The sequence below is a fragment of the Chrysochloris asiatica genome, unplaced genomic scaffold, assembly GCF_000296735.1.
Source record: "Chrysochloris asiatica unplaced genomic scaffold, ChrAsi1.0 scaffold00006, whole genome shotgun sequence".
In the NCBI taxonomy this organism is placed as follows: Eukaryota; Metazoa; Chordata; class Mammalia; order Afrosoricida; family Chrysochloridae; genus Chrysochloris; species Chrysochloris asiatica.
Window position 1 is genome coordinate 13423640 of NW_006408524.1, and position 22274 is coordinate 13445913.

At 41.0% G+C, this 22274-nt stretch overlaps 1 protein-coding gene across 1 annotated transcript in view; it reads left to right on the top strand.

Annotated features, from left to right (window-relative positions):
• AOAH (acyloxyacyl hydrolase (neutrophil)) overlaps window positions 1-22274 on the top strand; it is a 308932-nt gene that overhangs the window by 112690 nt on the left and 173968 nt on the right. The window contains exons 6-7 of the mRNA XM_006832268.1: window positions 12771-12830; window positions 22162-22232. Of these exons, the coding sequence (XP_006832331.1) occupies window positions 12771-12830; window positions 22162-22232 (131 nt within the window). The remainder of the gene's footprint in view (window positions 1-12770; window positions 12831-22161; window positions 22233-22274) is intronic.

Here is a 22274-nt window from a genome sequence, read left to right on the forward strand (position 1 = left end):
CAGAGTTCCTTATCTCAACTGCTAAACCACTGGAAATCTTTGTTTAGTCAAGTTGATACCTATAAATAATATGCATAATCTCTAAATAAAGAAAATTGTGAAGTCACACTTGCACTGAACATGATATAAATAAAACATGTTGTTGTTGTTATGTGCCATTGAATCAGTTCCGACCCATAGCGACCCTGAACAGGGTTTCTGAGGCTGTAAATCTTTACAGGAGCAGAAAGCCTCATCTTTCTCCTGTGGAGCTGCTGGTAGTTTTGAACTGCTGACCTTGCAGTTCACAGCCCGATTCATAACCACTATGCTACCAGAGCTCCTTAAAACATGTACAATCAAAAATGCACTGGCCCCATTTACATCTTACATGTCAGAAAGGAACAAAGCAAAAATATTTGATGCATGCATACAAAGCAAAACAAAACAAAAAATATTCATTTAAATGTCCAAAGTGCACATTCTGCAAGCCAGCCTCCCGGCCACAGACATGCAGCCTTACTCAGTCCATGGTCTGCTCTGTCTCTCCATGTCACCGCCTCTGCTGTCTTCTTTACAGTCGATGGTTTTCCAGTTAGGGATCGCATGCTGTACTCATGCTCTTCCTTAATGATGGTCCTGAGATCATCGGTTTCTGAAACAAAAGATAACTACTCTCCCATTTTAGTTACACATCTTCTAAAATTAATTTTGTCAATCACAATTAATCCTACTAACAATTACTCACAATTGAAATCATAAAATCCTATCAGCATCACTCCCCACCTCCTTTTACCAGAACCATTCAGAAAAGAGGAAAACTAGTCACTGGGGATTCTCCATTATCCCCTCATTCTAAAACTAAGCACATCCATGAAAGCTTGTAAGCCAGACACTTCATGCTTTTATAGCCCCCCAATTTGACAGTAAATGTCTAAATTGAATGGGCTGTCAACCCTGTCCACCACTCATCTGTCAGTTTGTCATAGTGCTGTGGCTTGTAGGTTGCTGTGATTCTGAAAGCTATGCAATGTGTATTTTAAATATCAGCAGGGTCACCCAGGATGGACAAGTTTCAGCTGTGTTTCTAGACTAAGACAGACTAGGAAGAAGGAGAGATGGAATACTTCTGAATAGGTAGTCACTGAAAACCTTATGAATAGCAGTGTAGCACTCTCAAATAGTATCAGAATATTGAATACTTAAAAATGATCAATAGCATCAGAATATTGTCAGATATGGTGCTGGAAGATGAGCCTTTCAGGTTGGAAGGCACTGAAAATATGACTGGGGAACAGCTGCCTCCTCAACGCAGATTAGACCATGATGATCCAAATGGAGTAAGCTTCAGGACCTTCAATTGCTGATGGGGCACAACTCAAAATAAGGAGAAATAGCTGTAAACATCTATTAAATAATAGAAACATGGAATGTACAAAGTATGAATCTTGGAAGTTGTCAAAAATGATATGTAAGGCATAAAAATGAATATCCTAGGCATTAATGAACAGAAATGGACTAATATTGGACATTTAAAATCTGACAATCACATGGTTTACCATGCCAGGAATGACAAATTGAGGAGGAATGCCATTACATTCATCATCAAAAAGAACATTTCAAGATTTATCTTGAAGTACAACATTGTCTGTGATAGGATAATATTCAGATGTCTTAAAGAAGACCAGTTAACACAGTTTTATTTAAATTTACATACCAGCCACTAGGCAGTGATGATGAAATAGAAGTATTCTACCAACTTCTTCAATCTGAAATTGATCAAATATGCAATCAAGATGTATTGATAACTACTGGTGGTTGGAATGCAAAGGTTTGAAACAAAGAGGAAGGATCAGTAGTTGGAAAACATGGCCTTAGTGATAGAAACAATACTAGATATTTCATGATAAACTTTTGCAAGACCAATGACTTCATTGCAAACTAACCACCTAAAATTCAAAAATTTCACTTCTCATGCCTCTTGGTTCTTTCTCTTACAACACCTCATACTTTCATGAGTCTGGAGCCACTGCAATGAATCCCACTTCTGAAGCCAGCTGCTTAAATCAAGTGGGGACCACGTCTAACTTTCTCTGACTCCACAAGGAGAAAAGAGGACCAAACTCAAAATCAGCCCAAGGCTGATTCTTATGCAGTGGAGGTCAGACATATCTCCACTCTATATCAGTGCCTTTAAAATTAGCCAGACTTAAGAATCAATTTAGATAACTCATCCTTGTGATTTTGTTTCTCTAGAACCCCACTCTCTTGGTACCACAGAAAGACTAGACTTTTATAGAGATGCAAAATCTGTGAAACATATGTATGTGTATCTATATTGAAAGAAGCTAATTATCAAGGAAATGGCTTATCATTGCAGAGGCCCAGGTCCTCAGTGCAAGACAGCCTTTCCTGCATGCCCATTAAACTGGGAACAGGCGACACCCCTAAGGAAGCATCGCTTCATTGATTGGTTGCTCATAGCCACTCATAATAGAGTTAACTATGCCTGTGTTAGGTTTCATCACAATGGGTATAAGTGCATCTTAACCAGAGTCCTGGTGTGGCACTATGGGTTAATGAGCCAGACTGTAAAGCTGTTTGAACTGCAAGGTTGGTGGTTCAAGCTCACCAGCTGGTCCTCAGAAATTCTATACAAGGTCACTATGGGTTGGAACTGACTTGACGGCACTTAAGAACTGGTAAACCATTTGAAATCCTGGTCTAGTCAAATTCACACGGAGCACTAACTATAGCAATATGTAAGTTGGACAATGAACTTGAAGGCCTGAGAAGAATTGATGCATTTGAGTTATGATGTTGTAGAAGAATATTAAAAGTACCCCTCACTATCAGAAGAACAAACAATCTGTCTTGGAAGAAGTAGTCAGAATATTCTTTAGAAGCCAGGATGGCTATACTTGGTCTCCTAAATATTGGAAATATTATCAGGAGGGACCATTCCCTGGAAAAGGGCATCATGCTTGGTAAAATGATGGGTCGAAGAAAAGAGGAAGACCCCCAACAAAATGGATTGAAACAGCGGCAGCAGCAATGAACTCAAATGTAACAACAATGAGGATCTCGCAGGACAGGGCTATGCTTCATTCTGTGTGCGTACGGTGAATATGAGTCAGAACCAACGCAACAGCATCTAGCAACAACAACGTCATGGGTAATGTAGTCTGAAACAACAATAGCAATTGTAGTTAACACTAAGGTCATGCTTAGTACTGTCATGGTAGGCACTGTGAACCACAAGGCTGGCAGTTCAAACCCACGCGGGGCTCCTCGGAAACCCTATACACGGTCACTATGAATCAGAACTGACTTGATGGTACCTTCAACAACAACAGTGCTTAGTCCAGAGCCTTGCTGGGATAATGGTGAAAACACTCAGCCGCATTTGAAGCTCTGGAAACCTTAGGGAGCAGTTCTACCCCATCCTATAAAGTTGCTATCAGCCAGAACCAACTCACCAGCAGTAGATTTTTATTCGAAGTACTTTCTCAGTACTGTTCTTAGGTGCCATCCTGTCAGGTCCAACTATAGCAACCCAATGCACAACAGAAAATTATCGCTGCCTGGCCCTGTTTAAGGATGGCTCCTTACAATTGGTATTGCATTTGAGTCTATTACTGCTGCCACTGTGCCAATCCATCTTGTTGGGGGTTTTCTTCTTTTTTCTAGCCTTCCACTTTACCAAGAATGATATCCTTTTCCAGGGGCTGATCCCTCCTGATAGCATGTTCAAATAAAGTGTTGCCATCCTGATTTCTAGTGCCATGGACTGCCAAAAGAACCAATAAATCTGTTTTGGAAGAAGTGCAGCCAGAGTGTTCCTTGTAGGCCAGGATGGCTAAGCTTCGTCTCTCATACTTTGGACATATTGTCAGGAGGGAATAGTCGCTGGAGAAGGATGTCACGCTGGGTAAGATGGAGGGTCAGAGAAAAAGAGGAAGACCCCCAATGAGATGGATCAGCCAGGTGGCATCATTGATGGCATCAAGTATGGCAGCGGTAATGAGGTTGGCCCAGGATCGGACATTGTTTCGTTCTGCTGTGCATGGGGTCGCTATGAGTAGGTTCCGACTCAATGGCACCTGACAACAACAACAATCCTGATTTCTAAGGAGCATTCTGGCTGCACTTCTTCCAACACAGATTTGTTTGTTCTTCTGGCAGCCCCTGGTAGTTTAAAGAGTCTTCTTCAACAGCTTAATGCAAATGCATCAATTCTATGCCCTTCCATATTCATTGTCCAACTTTCACATGCATGTGACGTTAATGAAGATCCCATGGTTTGGGTCAGGTGCACTTAAGTCCTCAAACTAATCTCTTTGTTCTTTAACACTTGAAAGAGGTCTTTTGTAGCATATTTGCCTAATTCAATGCATCATTTGATTTTTTGACTGCTACTTCCATGACTGTTGACTATGGAACCAAGCAAAATGAAGTCTTTAACAGCTTCAGTATTTTCTCCATTGATGATGATGCTATTTATTGGTCTGGAGGTCTGGTGCGGTGCTGTGGGTTAATGCAATGAACTGTAAGATCGGTTTGAGCCACAAGGTTGGTGGTTCAAGCTCACAAGTCACTCCTTGGAAACCCTATGCAGGGTCGCTATGAGTCAGATCCAACTTGAAGGGACTTAACAACAACAATTTATTGGTCCAGTTGTGAGGATTTTTGTTTGCTTTACATTGAGGTTCAGTCCATAATAAGATAGTAGTCTTCCATCTTTAGCAGTAAGAATTTTAAATACTCTTCACTTCCAGGAAGCAAGGTAGTATCATCTGCATATATATTAATAAGTTATCATCTGCATATATATTAATGCATTATTAATGAGTCTTCCTCCAATCCTGATACCACCTTCTTCTTCATATAACCCAGCTTCTCATATTATTTTCTCAGCATACACATTAATAAGTATGGTGAAAGGATACAATCCTGATGCATACTTTTCCTGATTTTAAACCACTCAGTGTTCCTTGTTCTATTTAAACCACTGCCTCTTGGTCTATGTGCAGGTTCCTCATGAGCATAATTAAGTGCTTTGACATATTCATTCTTCCCAATGTTATCCACAGTTTGTCATGATCCACACAGTCCAAAACGTTGCATTGTCAATAAAGGACAAGTACATATCTTTCTGGTATTCTCTGCTTTCTGCTAAGATCTATCTGACATCAGCAGTGATATCCCTAGTTCCATGTCCTCTTCAAATTTCAGCTTAAATATCTGGAGCTCCCTGCCAATGTACTGTTGCAAAGATTTTGACATTTTTTTTCAGCAAAATTTGACTTGCATGTGATATTTTTAATGATAATGTTTGATGATTTCTGCATTCTATTGGGCCACCTCTCTTTGAAATAGACACAAATATTAACCTCTTCCAATCAGTTGATCTTCCAAATATCTTGGTTTAGAAAAGTGAGTGCTTCCAGGGTGCATCAGTTTGTTGAAAGATTTCCGTTTATATTCTATCAGTTCCTGGAGCCTTGTGCAATGGCTTCAATGCATCTTGGACTTCATCCTTCAGTGCCATAGGTTCTTGATCATATGTTACCTCTTGAACTGGGTGGACATCGACCACTTCTTTTTGGCACAGTGACTCACTCTGTGTATTCCTCCCATCTTCTATTGATGCTTTCTGCATCATTCAGTATTTTCCCCATAGAATCCTTTAGCATTTCAAGTCTAGGCTTAAATTTTTAGTTCAGTTCTTTCAGCTTGAGAAATGCTGACTGTGCTCTTCCTTTTCGGTTTTTCAAGTCCAGGTCTTTGCACTTTTCATTACAATACTTGATTTTGTCTTCTTGAGCTGTTCTTTAAGTTTTTCTGTTCAGTTCTTTTACTTCATCATTTCTTCCATTTGCTTTAGCTTCGCTGTGCCAAAGACCAAGTTTCAGAGTCTTTATAATATCCATTTTGGTCTTTTCTTTCTTCCCTACTTTATTAGTGACCTTTTGCTTTCTTCCTGTATGATGATCTTGATGTCATTCCACAACTCTTCAGGCCTTTGGTGTTTAGTGTCTAATGCATCAAATCTGTTCTTGAAATGGTCTCTATTCAGGTGGGATATATTCAAGGTCATATTTTGGCTCTCATGGACTTGTTTTAATTTTCTTCAGCTTTAGTCTATATTTGAATATGAGCAATTGATGGTCAGTTCCACACTCTGCCCTTGGCCTTGTTTTGGCTGATGATAAGGAGCTTCTTCTTGATCTCTTCCTACAGATGTAATCAATTTGACCTCTGTGTATTCCACCTGGTGAGGTCTATGTGTATAGCTACCTTTTATGTTGTTTTAAAATGATATTTCCAATGAATGTCACTTGTCTTGCAAAATTCTCTCAGGCAATTTCCAGTATCACTTCCATCACCAAGGCCATATTTTCAACTACTGGATCCTTCCTCTTTGTTTCCAACTTTTGCAATAGAACAAGTACTATTTTGCTTAATGCTCACACCAACGCTACTATCATCCCCATTTTACAGACAAGGAAACTGAGACTCAGGTGTTTAAACAACGTGTTGAAGGCTACTATACTGAAGAAGCCAGGATTTAAAACTGCAAACATGCTCATGTTCAAATTTGATGGGGAATAACTATGATGTTGCTGTTAAGTGCTGTCAAGTTGATTCTGATTCATGTGATCTTGTAGAGGGTATCCATGGAGTGGGTGGTAAAGTTGAATTTCCAACCTTGTGGTTAGAAGTCCAGTGCTTATCCTACAATGCCACACCAGGACTCCTGGAAAATAACTGCTGTTTTTGTTAGGTACTAGTATCAACTCATAGCAACCCTATGTACAACAGAACGAAACACTGCCCGGTCCTGAGCCAGCCTCACAATTGTTGCCACGCTTAAGCCCATTGATGTTGCGGCTTTGCCAATCCATCTCACTGGGGGTCTTCCTCTTTTTCTCTGATCCTCCACCTTAGCAAACATGATATCCTTCTCCAGAGACTGGTCCCTCCTGACAATATGTCTGAAGAACTTTAGAGACCCTGATTTAGTGATAAATAAAGGTCTGCTGGGGTGGCACTTTAGGATAACCACTGGACTGCTAACCACAAGATCAGCAGTTCAAACCTATCAGCTGCTCTCAGAAACCCTACATAGGGTTGTTGCAAGTCGGAACCGACTCGATGGCACTTAATAACAACAGCAAAGGTCTTCATGGAAGATAGACATTACAGCCACATTCAAATTCCTAAATTTATTAAGCAACATTCTTCCTTCTGTACTCCTGATGAGGTGCTATATTATAAGCAATAAACTGCTAACTGCAAGGCCAGTGGTTCAAATCCATCAGCAGCTCCTCAGAAACCCTATACAGCATGCTTGTTTATAAGTTGGAACTGACTCAGCAACACTTAATATCAACAACAATGTCTTTCCTTTTAGAATCCTAGTGTGGCACTATAAGATAAGCACTGGATTGCTAACTGCAAGGTTGTAGGTTGAAACCCACCAGCTACTCATATACCGGTTCATTATGAGTCAGACCCTACTCGAAGACACTTAGCAACAACAACAATAGAAACTTCCTTTTACTTAAGGCTCCCATTTTGCTAATGCATGTTGTTGTTTTTTGTTAAGTTCTGTCAAGTCAGTTCTGACTCATAACAACTCTGTGTAGTTATGAGTGGGTTTGAACCACCAACCTTGTGGTTAGTAGCACAGTGCTTATCCTATAGCACCACACCAGGCCTCCTGGCTAATGTTTGGCACAGCACAATCCCTACCAGTGAATCCCTTTGACCAAGAAACTGATAGCTATGAGCCATTGGCCCTTGATCTTCATCATCCAAACTGCTAAGACAAGGGTTGGGAACTACTATTGCCCTGGAGAATGAAAGTAGTTAATAATCACTAAACCTCTCCTCTTATCTGAAGATTTCAGGCTTGCTCTGCTTTGGATGAACCATTCTAGACAAAAGTGTTTTCATGAGCCACAGTAGGTATATGCAACTGTGTATTCTAATGATCAAGAGAAGGGTGACCCCTTTCTCCTTTGTAGACTGTTAAGACACCATTTCATGATGCCTTTGGCCAGTTTCCAAGTTCTTAATTGAAGATATATATATATATCCACTGTTCTTTGGCTCATAAGCCCCAGACTGAGGGTTTTCATCTCTATGAGTCTGTGTAATGGGCTCCTTTTGAAGGTATAAAATAATTAAACCCTGGATGGGATTTGAAGTTGAAATAATGAAACATGATAACCCAAGGGAGAAAGCAACAAGAATTTGTAAAGATTTGACAATAACAAATTGCAGGATCCAATGGGTACTCCCTGAACCAAACACATCCTTATTGACAGAGAATCTGCTTACACTGCAGATGGTTGCTTTAGTTGAGTCATAAGCATCATTTTGGCTTCCAACCAGAGCATTTTCTATCCAACTCACAACCTATCTCCTAACTTCTTCTCCAGCCACTCATTGGAATGACGTTTTCCATTCTGAAGTGCTCATTTTCAAGAAAAATTAAGAGTAAGCCTCATACTTTAGAAACAAAGGCAACATAAAATTGCCAACAATTATTTTAATTGTTTACATTGCTTGAAATTTGCCCTCTGTGTTTGTCATTGCTGTTATTGTTGCTAAGTGCCATTGAGTCAGTTCTGACTCACAGCGACCCTGTACAGAGTTTCCAAGGAGCAGTTGGTAGGTTTGAACTGCCAACCTTATGATTCAAAGTCCAGTTCTGATCCTTCGGCCACACTAGGATTTACTTGTCACTTGTGGTTGTTGTTAAGTGCCGTAGAGTCGGTTCTGACCAATAGCAACCCTGTATAGGGTTTCCAAGGAGCGGTTGGTGAGTTTGAATCGCTGAACTTGCTTGTAGTTCAAACTGACTTTGCAGTCCACCTCATTAACCCACAGCACCACACCAGGCCACTAAGACAAGTAAATTCACTTTTCCACACTTTACTTCTGAAAGGGAGGAGGCGTGGCAACAGTAGGACTTGATCTAGATTCTTCTCTGCACTTATAAAAGGAGTCCTGGTAACATAGCATAGTGGTTATGTGTTGGGTTGCTAATCACAAGATCAGCAATTCAAATCTACCAGCTACTGTGAGAGAAAAAGATATGGCTTTCTGCTCCCATAAAGATTTACAGCCTCAGAAAACCTTTACAGGGATGCTATGAGTGCTCCTTGGAGGCCAGGATGACCAAACTTTGTCTCTCATACTTCAGACATATTGCCAGGAGGGACCAGTTGCTGAAGAAAGATATCATGTTTGGTAGGGTGGAGGGTCAGAGAAAAAGAGGAAGAGCCCCAGCAAGATGGATTACCAAAATGGTAGCATCAATGGGCTCCAGTGTGGCAACAGTAGTGAGGTTGGCCCAGGATAGGGCAGTGTTTCATTCTGCTGTGCATAAGGTCGCTATGAGTCAGTACTGACTCAATGGCACCTAACAACCACATAGAGTTGGAATCAACTCAATGGCATACCACCACCACCTTACTGTTAAGAGTACATTTTGAATAGTAACTATGGGAGAAAGTAATGTTTGATCTTTTTGCAATTTTAATTTCCCTAACTCTTGTCACTGACCCTGACTTCTGCTCAAAAAATGCCATGTTCAATATCTACCTTTGGGATAAAGACCAAACTTTTGTCATGACATTTAAGACCTTCTATTCTTTAGCTATCATCCCCTTCCCCAGGGTTTCTCTTCTTCTTTCCATTCATGTAGCTGGAAAGTCTGAAATATTCACTTCATTGCAAACCCTTACTTATGATGCCCCCTCTGCCTAAAATAAGGAGTTCTGAATCGGGCTGCGAATCTCATGGTCAGCAGTTTGAAACTATCAACTGTTCCATGGGAGAAAGATGAGGCTTTCTGTTCCTGTAATGATTTACAGCCTCAGAAACCCTGTACAGGGTCGCTATGAGTCGGAACCGACTCCATGACACATCACAACAACTGCCTAAAATATTCTTTCCCTTCCATCCACCTCTGCCTGCTGAAATCTTAGTCCTGTGGTCAGCTCAACTCAAGGGTCTCTTCCTCCCAATGCTCCTCAATTGCTCTCTTCTGTTGTTTTCCCCCAGTACAGCTTTCCCTTTCTCTATATTCTTTACAATTCTTATTTTAATAAACTCATACTTGTACATGACTTTTTTCACCCATTAAATGCTAAACTCTTTGCAGGTGAGAGCGGTAACAGTTACAGTAGAGTCTCATTATTTGCCTATTCCACATTGGTGAATTCACGTACTATCTTAGTTCTCCAATGCTGTTATAACAGAAATACCACAAGGGGATGACTTTCCAAAAACCAGAAATTTATTCTCTTACAGTTTAGTGACTAGAAGTCCAAATTCAGGGTACCAGCTCTAAGAGAATGCTTTCTTTCTGTTGACCTTTCAGTATCTTAAAGTAGTCCCCATATTCCTTGGAGATTTCCATACACCTTGACATCCATCTGCTAGGATCTAGGAGTCTCACAGTGCAGGGATCCCAGGCTCAAAGGACGCATTCCACTCCTTGAGCTCCTATCTTGGTGGTAGTAGGGCCTGCTTTCTCAGCTTAAGTCTCTCTCTTTTAATCTCTTATAAAATAAAGGTGTTGCAGGCCACATCCCTGGGAATCTCCCATAATCCTCTTATTGGTTTATCACAGCAAGTCACATCATGGAAGATGGCTACAACCCAACTACCAAACCTCTGAGAATTCTGGCCCAGTTAACTTAACACAAAACCTTAACTATCACGCCAACTCACAAAAGCCACTGTGTCTCTAAAATCAACACTGTGGCACTTTCAAGTTCAAAGACATGCACAGAATGGCTACCAACTTAAGTTGCCTGATAAGCACATTTCCACTTGATTTTGAAAAAAGTGATGTTCTGCCTTCTTGTTACAACTCCCATACTGTAAACAAGCGTCCTTTATTCAATTTACTCAGTGCCGTATTTTTGTGGTTTTTGTTGGTGATTTCACTGGCCCTCAAAGGTAGGGTTAGTGTTGTCCAGTATTTGTATGTCCAAGAAGGCTGTGATATGCCTTAAAAAGATATATATGGAGCTCAAAAAGATATAGATATATATATGTAGAGAGAGAGAGAGAGCTCTGGTAGCATAATGGTTACGAATCAGGCTGCAAACCACAAGGTCAGCAGTTTGAAACTACCAGCTGTTCCACAGGAGAAAGATGAGGCTTTCTGCTCCCGTAAAGATTTACAGCCTTGGAAATCCAGTAAAGGGTTGCTATGAGTTGGAAGGAACCAACTCCACGGTACTTAACAACAACAGCAAATATATATATATATATATTAGATAGCTTCATGCATGCATGAGCTATAGTTCTACTAACTGTAAGTTCAATGTTAATGAATCAATAATATGGTACATCTAGAAAAAGGAAACTCAGTAATCTGTATGTGAAGCCACTCTGGAAAGTGTTAAAGTAATAACTGTCATATGTGGTAAAGCTATGGAAACTTGGCAAAATCTGTGGATTTCTGAGATGATGATCAATACATTAAAAAAAAAAAATGTACTGGACAGCATAGCTGTGAGGCTGAAAGCTAGAAAAATTTATCATCATGTTTCCCAAGGTCAGGAAAATGTTAAACCCTTCTTTTTGTGGTTAAGTGCTGTTAAGTTGGTTCCAACTCATAGCAACCCTGTATGAGGTTTCCAAGGAGGGGATTGTGGGCCTGAGCTGCTGACCTTGAGGTTAGTAATCCTATGCTTATCCTACAGTGCCTCACCCTGACTCCAAACCCTTCTTGGGTCGTTGTTGTTGTTAGGTGCCATGAAGTCAGTTCCAACTCTTAGTGACCCTAGGAACAACAGAATGCAACACTGTCCAGTCCTGTACCTCCTTCACAATTGTTATGCTTGAGCCAATTGTTGTATCACCGTGTCAGTCCATCTTGTTGAGGGTCTTCCTCTTTTTCGCTGTAAATCTTTATGAGAGCAGAAAACCTCATCTTTCTCCAGTGGAGCGGCCCATGTGTTTGAACTGCTGATCTTGCATTTAACAGTACAATGTCTAACCCAAAGTTCCACCATGGCTCCTTTTTTGTAACTATGTTGTTGTTGTTATCAATTCTGTACAGCCGCAGTTGGCCCTGTATAGGGTTTCTAAGGCTTTAAAAACCTTTGTGGGAGCAGAAAGCCTCATTAACTAACTCTTTAACTTGCAATGTGAACTTGGCAGAGGCATTTAGTTGCTCTAGAAATGGTTTCATGAGAACAGGGACATTTAATGAGAAGAGAAGGTGAATGAGAGGTGAATTCTTACATGGCTGGTAGTCAGCCATCGTACATGGTAGCATGACCTCATGCTACTGAGCATGACTCACTGAAGATGCCTGTTAGCACTTTCCAGCTGGCGATAACTTTTGGACACACGTAGAAGTTACTTAGGGAAATCTGTGTAGCCTAGCAATTAGGATGGCAGGCATTCAAATTGCATCTCTAACAGACACTAGATATGTGATCATGGGCCAGTGTTGTAACTTCTCAGCATCTTAATTTTCTCATCTGTCAAATGGTCATACCCTCAAAGCTGTTGTGAGGATTAAATAGGATCATGTGTATAAAACACTCAGCACACTGTCTGGCAGAGAGTTAAGTCCTTAATAAAGGTGTTATTAACATGGAATTGCCTTCTTGTGAATTATTTTATTACAAATTTATGAATTAATCTCCTTATTGCCAATTTAACGACTTTAAAAACCCTAGCATTAGAATAGACATGGAAAGAAAAAAATGGGACACAGTGGTTCACAATGTCTAACTTTGCTTTTGTAGGCAACCTGGAAATTTACACTAAAGAAGGCAAGAAACATTATCAAGAAACCCCAGATTCTGGTAAGCAATTGGCCTGCAAAATGCCAGCCTTTCCTTTGGTCTACTTCCCTCTAACTGGTCCTGTTTTCACACCCCAAAAGCCAAGGGCCATGCCGATGTTCATTCTGAAATGGTAACATAAGATCCTTCCCCCTTTCTTCTCTTGCCATGTTTTCTGTAGCAGGGTTGACATTTTGGACTGAATGATTGTTTACAATTGAAGCTACTCTGTGTATTTGTAGGATGCTTAGCAACACCTCTCTCTCCACTATTTAGATTCCAGGAGCATCATCCACCACATCCAAAGAGACTACCAAAAATGTCTCCTGATACTGCCAAATGTCCCAAGGGGACAAAATCACCCTTGATGGGGAACCACTGTTCTCCAGTAGAATATTTTGGAGACTACATTCTTCTGCTCCTCCACTTAATAGAAATGTGACCTTCAGCAAAGTGCCCAATCTCTGTGAGCCTCAGTTTTCTATGCTATAAAAAGGGGCAATAACAGTGCCTGGCTTACAAATTCATGTGAGGATCAAGTGAGATAATGTGTGCAAAGCACCTGGTATCAGTAAATGTTAGTGATAACATCTCCATTCACTGGAATGATTCATAAGCAGGGAGACAGAGGGGTTGTGCACGTTGAAGAATATAATCGAAGTCATAGAATTGCACATGTAGATATTGTTGAGTTGGTCTGTGATTTGTTATGTATGTATTCATCACCACAAAAAAAGAAAGAAAACAAAATCACAAGTATTATTCCTCTCCTCTCCTTTGTCCTTTCTGTAATGATGATTTTGTTCAACAGATACGATGTTTAGTTCAAATAAATTATTCCAGAGTCATGAATTTACTTACATCCTACTGCAAATCAGCCACAATCGAAAATAAATCAGAAAAGCAGACCTTTAATGAACAGCATCATTCTCAACAGATACTAAAACCCCTGCCAGGAAGGAAGCGTTCATTTGTCAGAACCGAGAGGGCATAAACCTTGTCCTTGGCTTTTCTCTGCTGGTCAAACTCATCACTCATCCCGATGCAATGCGTGGAAGGTATTACTGATTTGGAAACATGGATGTCAGGGGGTGAAAATCCTTCATTGTTAGGATTGCCTGATTTAGCAAATAAAAATACAAGATGCCTAGTTAGATTTTATTTCAGATAAACATTGAACACTTTTTAGTGTATGTATGATGCTATAGGTGGCCTGTTGTGGTGCTGTGGGTTAATGCGCCAGATTGCAAAGCAGTTTTAACTGCAAAGTTGGTGGTTCAAGCTCACCATTCACTCCTTAGAAACCTTATGCAGGGTCACTATGGGTTGGAACCAACTTGGCATCACTTAACAACAACAACAATGAACAACAATATTTTATCTCATGACCTACTCATGGAAGACATAGAGATTTTTATGTGTAAAGAAATACATGTTGAATGGCAATATACTGGAAAATTCTAAACAACCAATTACTAGATCACGATGTTTGCCTTGCCAATCATTATTTAATTCAGTAAAATAATTAAAGGCCAACGGGACTCAGTTCAGTTAATCTGCTTAAGTCTTTGAACAAGAAAGGGAGCAGCACATGAAACCCTTGACCACAATCGAGATCTGAGCAGAAATGAAAAATGACTTGATTCCCCTTTCATTCTCCTCAATGTGAATCTCAAAACTTTATTCTCTGGGCATTGTTTACTTCACTAGCACTAACTGCCTTGGCATTCATTCAAAGGCTAATTAGGATTTTATGATTTTTTTTATTTCTGTCACCAGCATTACAAGCTTAATTCGTGGGGCAGGATTCCAATAATTCCTTGAGAGAAAAAGAAGAAAGAAAGAAAGAAAAAATCTTACCAGACAATTCAACAATTAAAAATAAAAAAACTCTTCAAAAACCTCCCCAATTTATTTACTTTCCAGATTAAAATGATCAAGGAAAAAATATCTCAGGAATGCAAATAAGCGGCTGTGAAAAAGGCTCAAAAATCCTGGCAGCAATTAATTCAGCTGTGATGGCTGAGGAAACCACAGACTCGGGCAGAAATCAAAAAGAAACACTTCTTTTCCATAGTGTTATCAACTTGACTCCAACTCATGGAGACATCCCATGTGTGTCAGAGCAGAATTATGCTCCATTGGGTTTTTAATAGCTGATTTTTTTTTTTCTTTCTATTTTCGGAAGTAGATTGTCAGCCATTTCTCCCCAAATTTCTCTGGGTGGACTCAACCTCTATATGAGCTGTTTGCACAACCTAAATTCCACACTAGGTTGCATATTACTGCAACACAGTCTGCCAGACGTGGAGTATCCAGATTGGGGAAATATAAATCCTGGTGTGGCGCTGTGGGTTAATGCACCAGACTGCAAAGCCATTTGAACTGTAAGGTTGGTGGTTCAAGCTCACCAGCTGCTCCTTGGAAACCCTATCCAGGGTCGCTATGGGTCGGAACCGACTTGACGGCACTTACCAACAACAAGTACCTCAAAGGAAACAAAATATTCAAGAGAAGAGCTCAGCTTCCATGAAGCTGTGAGGGACTCTTTGCAAAGACTTTTACTATAGCTAACAGGGAACAGAGCATCTAATAAGGGTTTGCAGTACCTGAGCTATAGGATCATCTTACCTAATTCTCACCAAAACCCCTACAAAAATAGATGCAGTGTTTTTCATTTTGTTTTGTTTCATATGTTCTCAATTATTATATTGAGATAAAATATATATAACAAAAATTTTGCCATTTTAAGTGTACTATAGTGGTGTACTATATGGATGCGAAAGCTGGACAATGAATAAGGAGGATTGTAGAAGAACTGATGCCTTTGAGTTGTGGTGTTGGAGGAGAATACTGAAAGTGCCGTGGACTGACAAAAGAACCAATAAATCTGTTTTGGAAGAAGTGCAGCCAGAGTGCTCCTTGGAGGCCAGGATGGCTAAACTTCGTCTCTCCTACTTTGGACATATTGTCCGGAGGAAACAATCGCTGGAGAAGGATGTCATGCTGGGTAGGGTGGAAGGTCAGAGAAAAAGAGGAAGACCCCCAACGAGATGGATCAGCCAGGTGGCATCATTGATGGACTCAGGTGTAGCAGCGGTAGTGAGGTTGGCCCAGGATCGAACATTGTTTCGTTCTGCTGTGCATAGGGTCGCTATGAGTCGGTTCTGACTCGATGGCACCTGACAACAACAACAACAACAACATAGTGGTTACGAATTGGGCTGCGGACAGCAAGGTCATCAGTTCGAAACTACCAGCTGTTCCATGGGAGAAAGATGAGGCTTTCTGCTCCTGTAAAGATTTACAGCCTCGGAAACCCTGTACAGGGTCGCTATGGGTCGGAGCCGACTCCGCAGCACACAACAACAACAATAACTCTGAAATATTAATCACAGTCACCATATTTTACAAGAATCACCACTACCCATTTCCAAAATTTAGTCATCACCTCAAACAGAAACTCAATATCCTTTAGGCAACATCTTCCAGTCCCTCCTTCCCAAGCTCCTGCTAACCACTAATAAACTTTTTTCTTTCTTTTGTTTTATAAGTTTTTATTGTGAATTGACTGATAGTTTACATGGAGCACCAACTTTACATCCTATCGTATTTTGTTTCATTGCAATGATTTCAGTCCCCTCCATGCATCATCATTCAACAGCATTTACTTCCAAACCCTCTGTTTTTGTTTTTTGGATGTACACCAAAGCATACAGGAATATAGAACCATTCAAACAACCTCCACGCCAGCCCCCTGGCCGCCAGCACACAGCCCCTCTCCCTCCTTGAGTCTAGAGTCCCCAGCCGCTCCATCTCTCCTCCTCATCGTCTCTGCCTCCATCTATGGCACGGCTGCTTCTCTGGATAGGGTCCCGCACTCCACTCTTCTTCCTTGATGGTCCCAGGGTCCTCTGCTCCTGGACTACAAGATCAACCACTCCCCTCCTTTTGTTACAAAATGTTTACCTTTACATTTGCAACATTCACAATCAGTCCTGATAGCAATCATTCACTATTGAACCACAAGAGTCTTATCCCCATCTCCTTTCACCAGTCCCATCTAGACAGGTTGGAAACCACTCAGTGAATATTCTACCTTCCCCCATACCCTCTGAAACTAAGCTCCCTTTGCAAACTTGTAAGCCAGTCACTTCGTGCCTTTGTTGCTCCCCTCCCCATTTTGGGTAGGCAATGTCTAAGTTGCCCATCCCTGTCAACCCTGTGTACAGAAGGGGTAGAAATGATCCTTGCTGGAAAGATATGTTCCCTCTTTTAAGCTACTACATCCATAAGTATAGGTCAAGTTCATCAAAATGTAGCAGATTACACTCTTTTTCCTCTTCTTTCTTCCTCTAGTCGAGTTCTGATCATCCAGCCATTGAAGCTAGGTCAAATGGATACTATCAGCAAGTATGGGTGTTGTTGTACATCTCCCCTCATTTCACATCAGCTGAATACTTTACTTTTCACTGTAGTCCTCTGTGACTATGTCCCTATCCATGGGCTCAGGAGTCCCCAAGTCTTGCTATACACCTGGCCACCCAGGTCGCGATCCAGGTTGACAGGAGTCTATTGAACGTGGTCGAACTTAACCTCACAGCTTCTTTGCTGGTTTTCCCCCCACTTCCCTTTATTGATAGACCAATGTGATCACCAGCCAGATTACATGCCTGCTCATATATTCCCTTTGAATTTCAGTCTTGGAAGGGGATTTGCCCTGAGGGGACTTGATTGCTTGCCTTGATGGCTCCCTATGAACAACTTGCTTGTTCTTACAGTAGTCAATCATGCTGCCATACTGGCATTACTGTTTTGATTTTTCCTGCTGGCTTTTCTTTCAAGAAGTATCTATGTTCCTTTAGCTGCTCCAAGCAGGTCTGCTTGTCTTTTCAAGTGGAAATTTCCCACCTCAGAAGATTCTGGATGGAGATCAGGAGTCCGTCTACCATTTTATACAATGCAAAGGCTCTGCAAGAAGTCTGTTTCATTGGGCAAGTTCTAGCCCTCTTTTAGGTATTCCAATCAGTTATAGGCTGAAAATAGACTTATAAGCTTTCTATAGTGATGCTTCTGACTATTCCTTTCTCTCCCCATCAAGAGTCTATTTTACAATAGAAGGCAAGGGAAACCAAGATTCATTAGACAGTTAAGCTTAACATTATCTCCCCTCTTTTACCCATTCAAGCCATGCCTCAGTTTCTATATCACAGAACTCTGTTTTTCCAAGGTTGAGCATACAATACTATTTATCGCTCTCCCACTGAACCCCTGCGAACCTTAGTTGCAGTGTTTTTGTTATCAATTCCATATTACAGAAAAGAAGACTGAGATTAAATAATTTATCCACTTCTACAGCTGTTTGGTTTTTTTCTTTGCTAAATGCCATTGAGTCAATTCCAATGCATAGCAACTCTGTATAGGGTTTCCAATGAGCTGCTGTTGAGTTGGAACCTCTGAACTTGAAGTCCAAATCTATTTGATGGCCCAGTGCATTATCCTACAGCTCCACACCAGGACTCCACAACTACTCAGTGAGAAATCTATCACTTACATCCAGATCTGCCTATTTCCAAGTTTCATACTCTTTCCACTGTTGATCGCTCCTAGGCTACATGGGTATTGGAATAACGCACAGTTCATAGTCATGTGCTGATCTGTAGAGTCATCTGGGGAATTTTTAAATACTGCCGATTTTCAGGCAATACCCCACACGGCATCCCTGGGTTAACATGCTCAGCTGCTAACCAAAAGGTTGGAGGTTTAAGTCCACCCAGGGATGCCTTGGAAGAAAGGTCTGGTGATCTACTCCCCATCCCCCAAATAAGCCATTGAAAAGCCTACGGAGCACAGTGCTACTCTGAAACACATGTGGTCGCCATGAGTCAGAGTTGATTTAACAACTGGTTTGTTTTTAATACTAATACACTGAGAGGGTTGACGAGTACTTCACCATATAGAAATTCATCTTCTGGTTGTCTGTCTACAGAAGAGTGCCTCTGCTCTCTGTTAACCTTCTATTTACCCTATTCACCCCATTTTTTATTCAAGCCTTGTTTTGGGCCCTGTAATCATTTGATATGCGGATGTGTGAGACACCCAGAGATGGTAAATAGATTGAAAACCTAAGACGCTGCCTGGCTGCTTTCCCCAGAGACAGTCAGACTGGAGACTTTCATTTGAGATGGATTAGATGCAGCCAGATGCGATATTTTAAATCTATTGCTGAGTTAATAACAGCCCACAATTTGACTCTGTCTAGCCAAGTGCAAATGGGAAGAAAGTGGCTGTCAAACACACAAGTAAGGACTTCTGCAATGCTGCCGTGTTCATTTCAGTTCGGATTCACAAACAAATTGGTAAAAGAGGATGATGTTAATAGTTTATAGTTGTGCTTTGAGTAGCCAGGTCCTACACTGTATGATAAAAACATCAGATCATCAAAGTTTCGATCTAAATAGGAAGAGTTTGGGAGGTTGGGGAGGGAGGACATGGGAAAGCTGCATCATCTGCTGCCCATCTCCTTGCCCCATTTTTTGCACAATGACTATTAAAGACAGCTGCAGCCTTCAGGCTGAACTTTGAAAATGAGCAGCTGTGTGATTATAAAATTTTCGTCTATTGTACCTCTCGCAGAGTAATTATAAAGCTGTTCATATCATTTTTTAAAATGTATTGGTTATCGTCAGTGTTAAAATCAACTTTGCCATTAGGTTAATTATACCAAAACTTTCAGACTAAAGCAAATATATATATATTTTTAAAGTATAATATAAACATTGTAACCTGATGGCTAACTCTGGCTCTCAGAAGGTGACTATCTATACTTCCAAACTACACCCACTGTTGTATCATTTTGTGCTGGTCCTGGTGTTATTATGTGTCTAGAATCCAAGGTCTCAATCAGTTACCGAGTCTCTGGATTCAACTTTCTAAACACCCTTCTTCTTTTCATCATTCACCCCCAGTTTTACCACAGTGATTCTAAACTAATGCTGATTTTGTCCTCCAGGGGATATTGGACAATGTCTGCAGCCATTTTCGTGCTATGTAGTGGGTATAGACCAGGGATGCTGCTCCACACCCTACATTACAGAGGAGCCCCACAAGAAAGAAAAAAGTTGCCATTGAGTTGATTCTGACACGTGGGGAACCGGTGTGTGAAGAATAGAACTGCTCCATAGGGCTTTCAAGGTCGTGACCTTTTGAAAGCAGATCATCAGGACTTTCTTGCAAACCTCTGGGTGGGTTCAAACCACCTAGCTTTCAAAGTGCTTAACCATTTGCACCACCATGGACTGTTGTTGTGAAGTGCCGTCAAGTCAATTCCAACCCATAGAGACCCTGTTTAGGGTTTCCAAGGAGCAGCTGGTGAGCTTGAACCGCCAACCTTGCAGTTCAAATGATTTTGCAGTCTGATGCATTAGACCACAGTGACATACCAGGACTCCCAAGGACTACTAACCAAGTTATCCCTCATCAAATGTCAATAGTGCTATGGTTAGGAACCCTGGAATTGGGCCTCAAGGTCTCTATCTGCTAAGGAATCTTTCTGCCCCATTTCAAGCTCTCCTCTCCCCTAGCCATCCTGCCACCCCACAGATAGCTTTCTGAAACACAAATGAGATTTCTCTGCGTAACTCCTTCAAGGATGCCGCCATCCTCAGGAGAAGCAAGCAGCTGCATTGTAGGCTTGTTGAAATGGCTCCTTCCTTCCTCAGTTCACTGTACTCCCATGATTCTCTAGTCTAGTCTTGTCAAATTGTTTGGAGGTCCCCTAAGATACCAAACCTCAGATTTCCACAGCACTGCATAAACATTTCCACTGCCTAGAGCCATTTCTCCAAACAACCTGAGGATCTTGTTACAATGCAGATTCGATTCAGTAGGCTTGGGTTGGGGCCTGGGACTCAGCATTTCTAACAAGCTCCCAGGTGGCACCCATGTTAATAGTTTATAGTTGTGCTTTGAGTAGCCAGGTCCTAGACCAGTGGTTCTCAGACTTTAGTGGGGACTCCAGAGATTTTGATTCCGTAGAAATGAGGTAAAGCCCAAGAATTTGTGCTTCTTCAAGTCCACGGACTGCACTTTGAGACACAGAGTCTCAGAGCATCTTTATCTTCCTTCCCTCCTGGCTTTTTCCTACTTGACATCTAGGTCACCCCCTGCATCTTCCATGGGGTTTGTAGAGAACCTTGCAAATCCCTGGACCACTTCATACATCACTGGATGTGTTGAGGCCTGAGATGCCCACCTAGATTCCTCACTAAACTATAAGCTCTGTGAGGATCTCTTCTTCTGTCTCCATACTTTGCAATATAGATGAGGAGCCTATTCATGATTGTTCCTCTGGTCCTAGAAAGCAAAGCATCAATCTCCAAGATCTTTCAATGTCTTGTTTACATTCTGAAAAGGTTGCTGAGTGTCCTTTGCCAGGGTCAAAACACTGTCAGCGCCTCTAAATTACCTCAAAGTGGTTCCATTTGCTGGCAAATTTCAACTGTATCTTTTCCTTCATGGATAAATTCCTACCCTGTTGTCTTCATTTTCTTTCATTTGAAGAAAGCATCATGGAAAGCACATTCTTCCTAAAAGCACTGTTGAGTGGAAACACATCGTTTTTGTCAAACATCTAAAATTTTAGAGAACCCACATATGAAAGCCTTTTGCTTCCAAAACTTTAGAAGTTTATTGGTACATCTCTTCTGCTCCAATGGGAAGGGAATTTCTTTCTTCCCAAGCTCTAGATAGGTTTCTTCCTTTAGTCTTTATTTTACACAATAATAGAATGGAATCTTGGTATGGTGCTGTGGTTAATTCACTGAACTACAAAGTCAGTTTGAACCACAAGGTTGGCAGTTCAAGCTCACCAGCTGCTCCTTGGAAACCCTATATAGGTTTGCTATGGGAACCCACTTGACAGCACTTCAAAACAACAACAAAGATGGACTACTTTTACTTTAAAATATGATTATTTCCAAGACCTCTTTCAAAGCATTTTAGTAGAATGAGGGAGAATAACGTTATTGTCAAAGTAGAATGAATTAAGGTGGACCAGCCATACTTAGGAAGGGATGGAAAGTGAGGGAGTAGCTGCCTGGGTGAAGACAAGAGGGTCGAGGGAGGAACCTTCCAGACTGAGGAACCAGCAGGAATAAGACATCTGGGACTTATATAGAATTTGGGTACAGGAACCAAAGGTAAATTGGATCAATAAAATGGGGACCGAATCTAGAAGACCAAGGTCCAGAAATGCAGACTACGGTGTCAACAGAAGAGAAAGCAACCCTAGAAGTAGGGAACCATTCCTTGGACTAAACAACTCTTTCTCTCTCTCTCTCTCTCTCTCCAGAAATATCCTGGACATGATTTTAATATTTGTTCACTTCCATTTATTTCCAAGATCTGCCAGGAAATTAAAACGTATGTATGCTAGTTCTACCTTCCTGAAAGAAGCAGGTAATA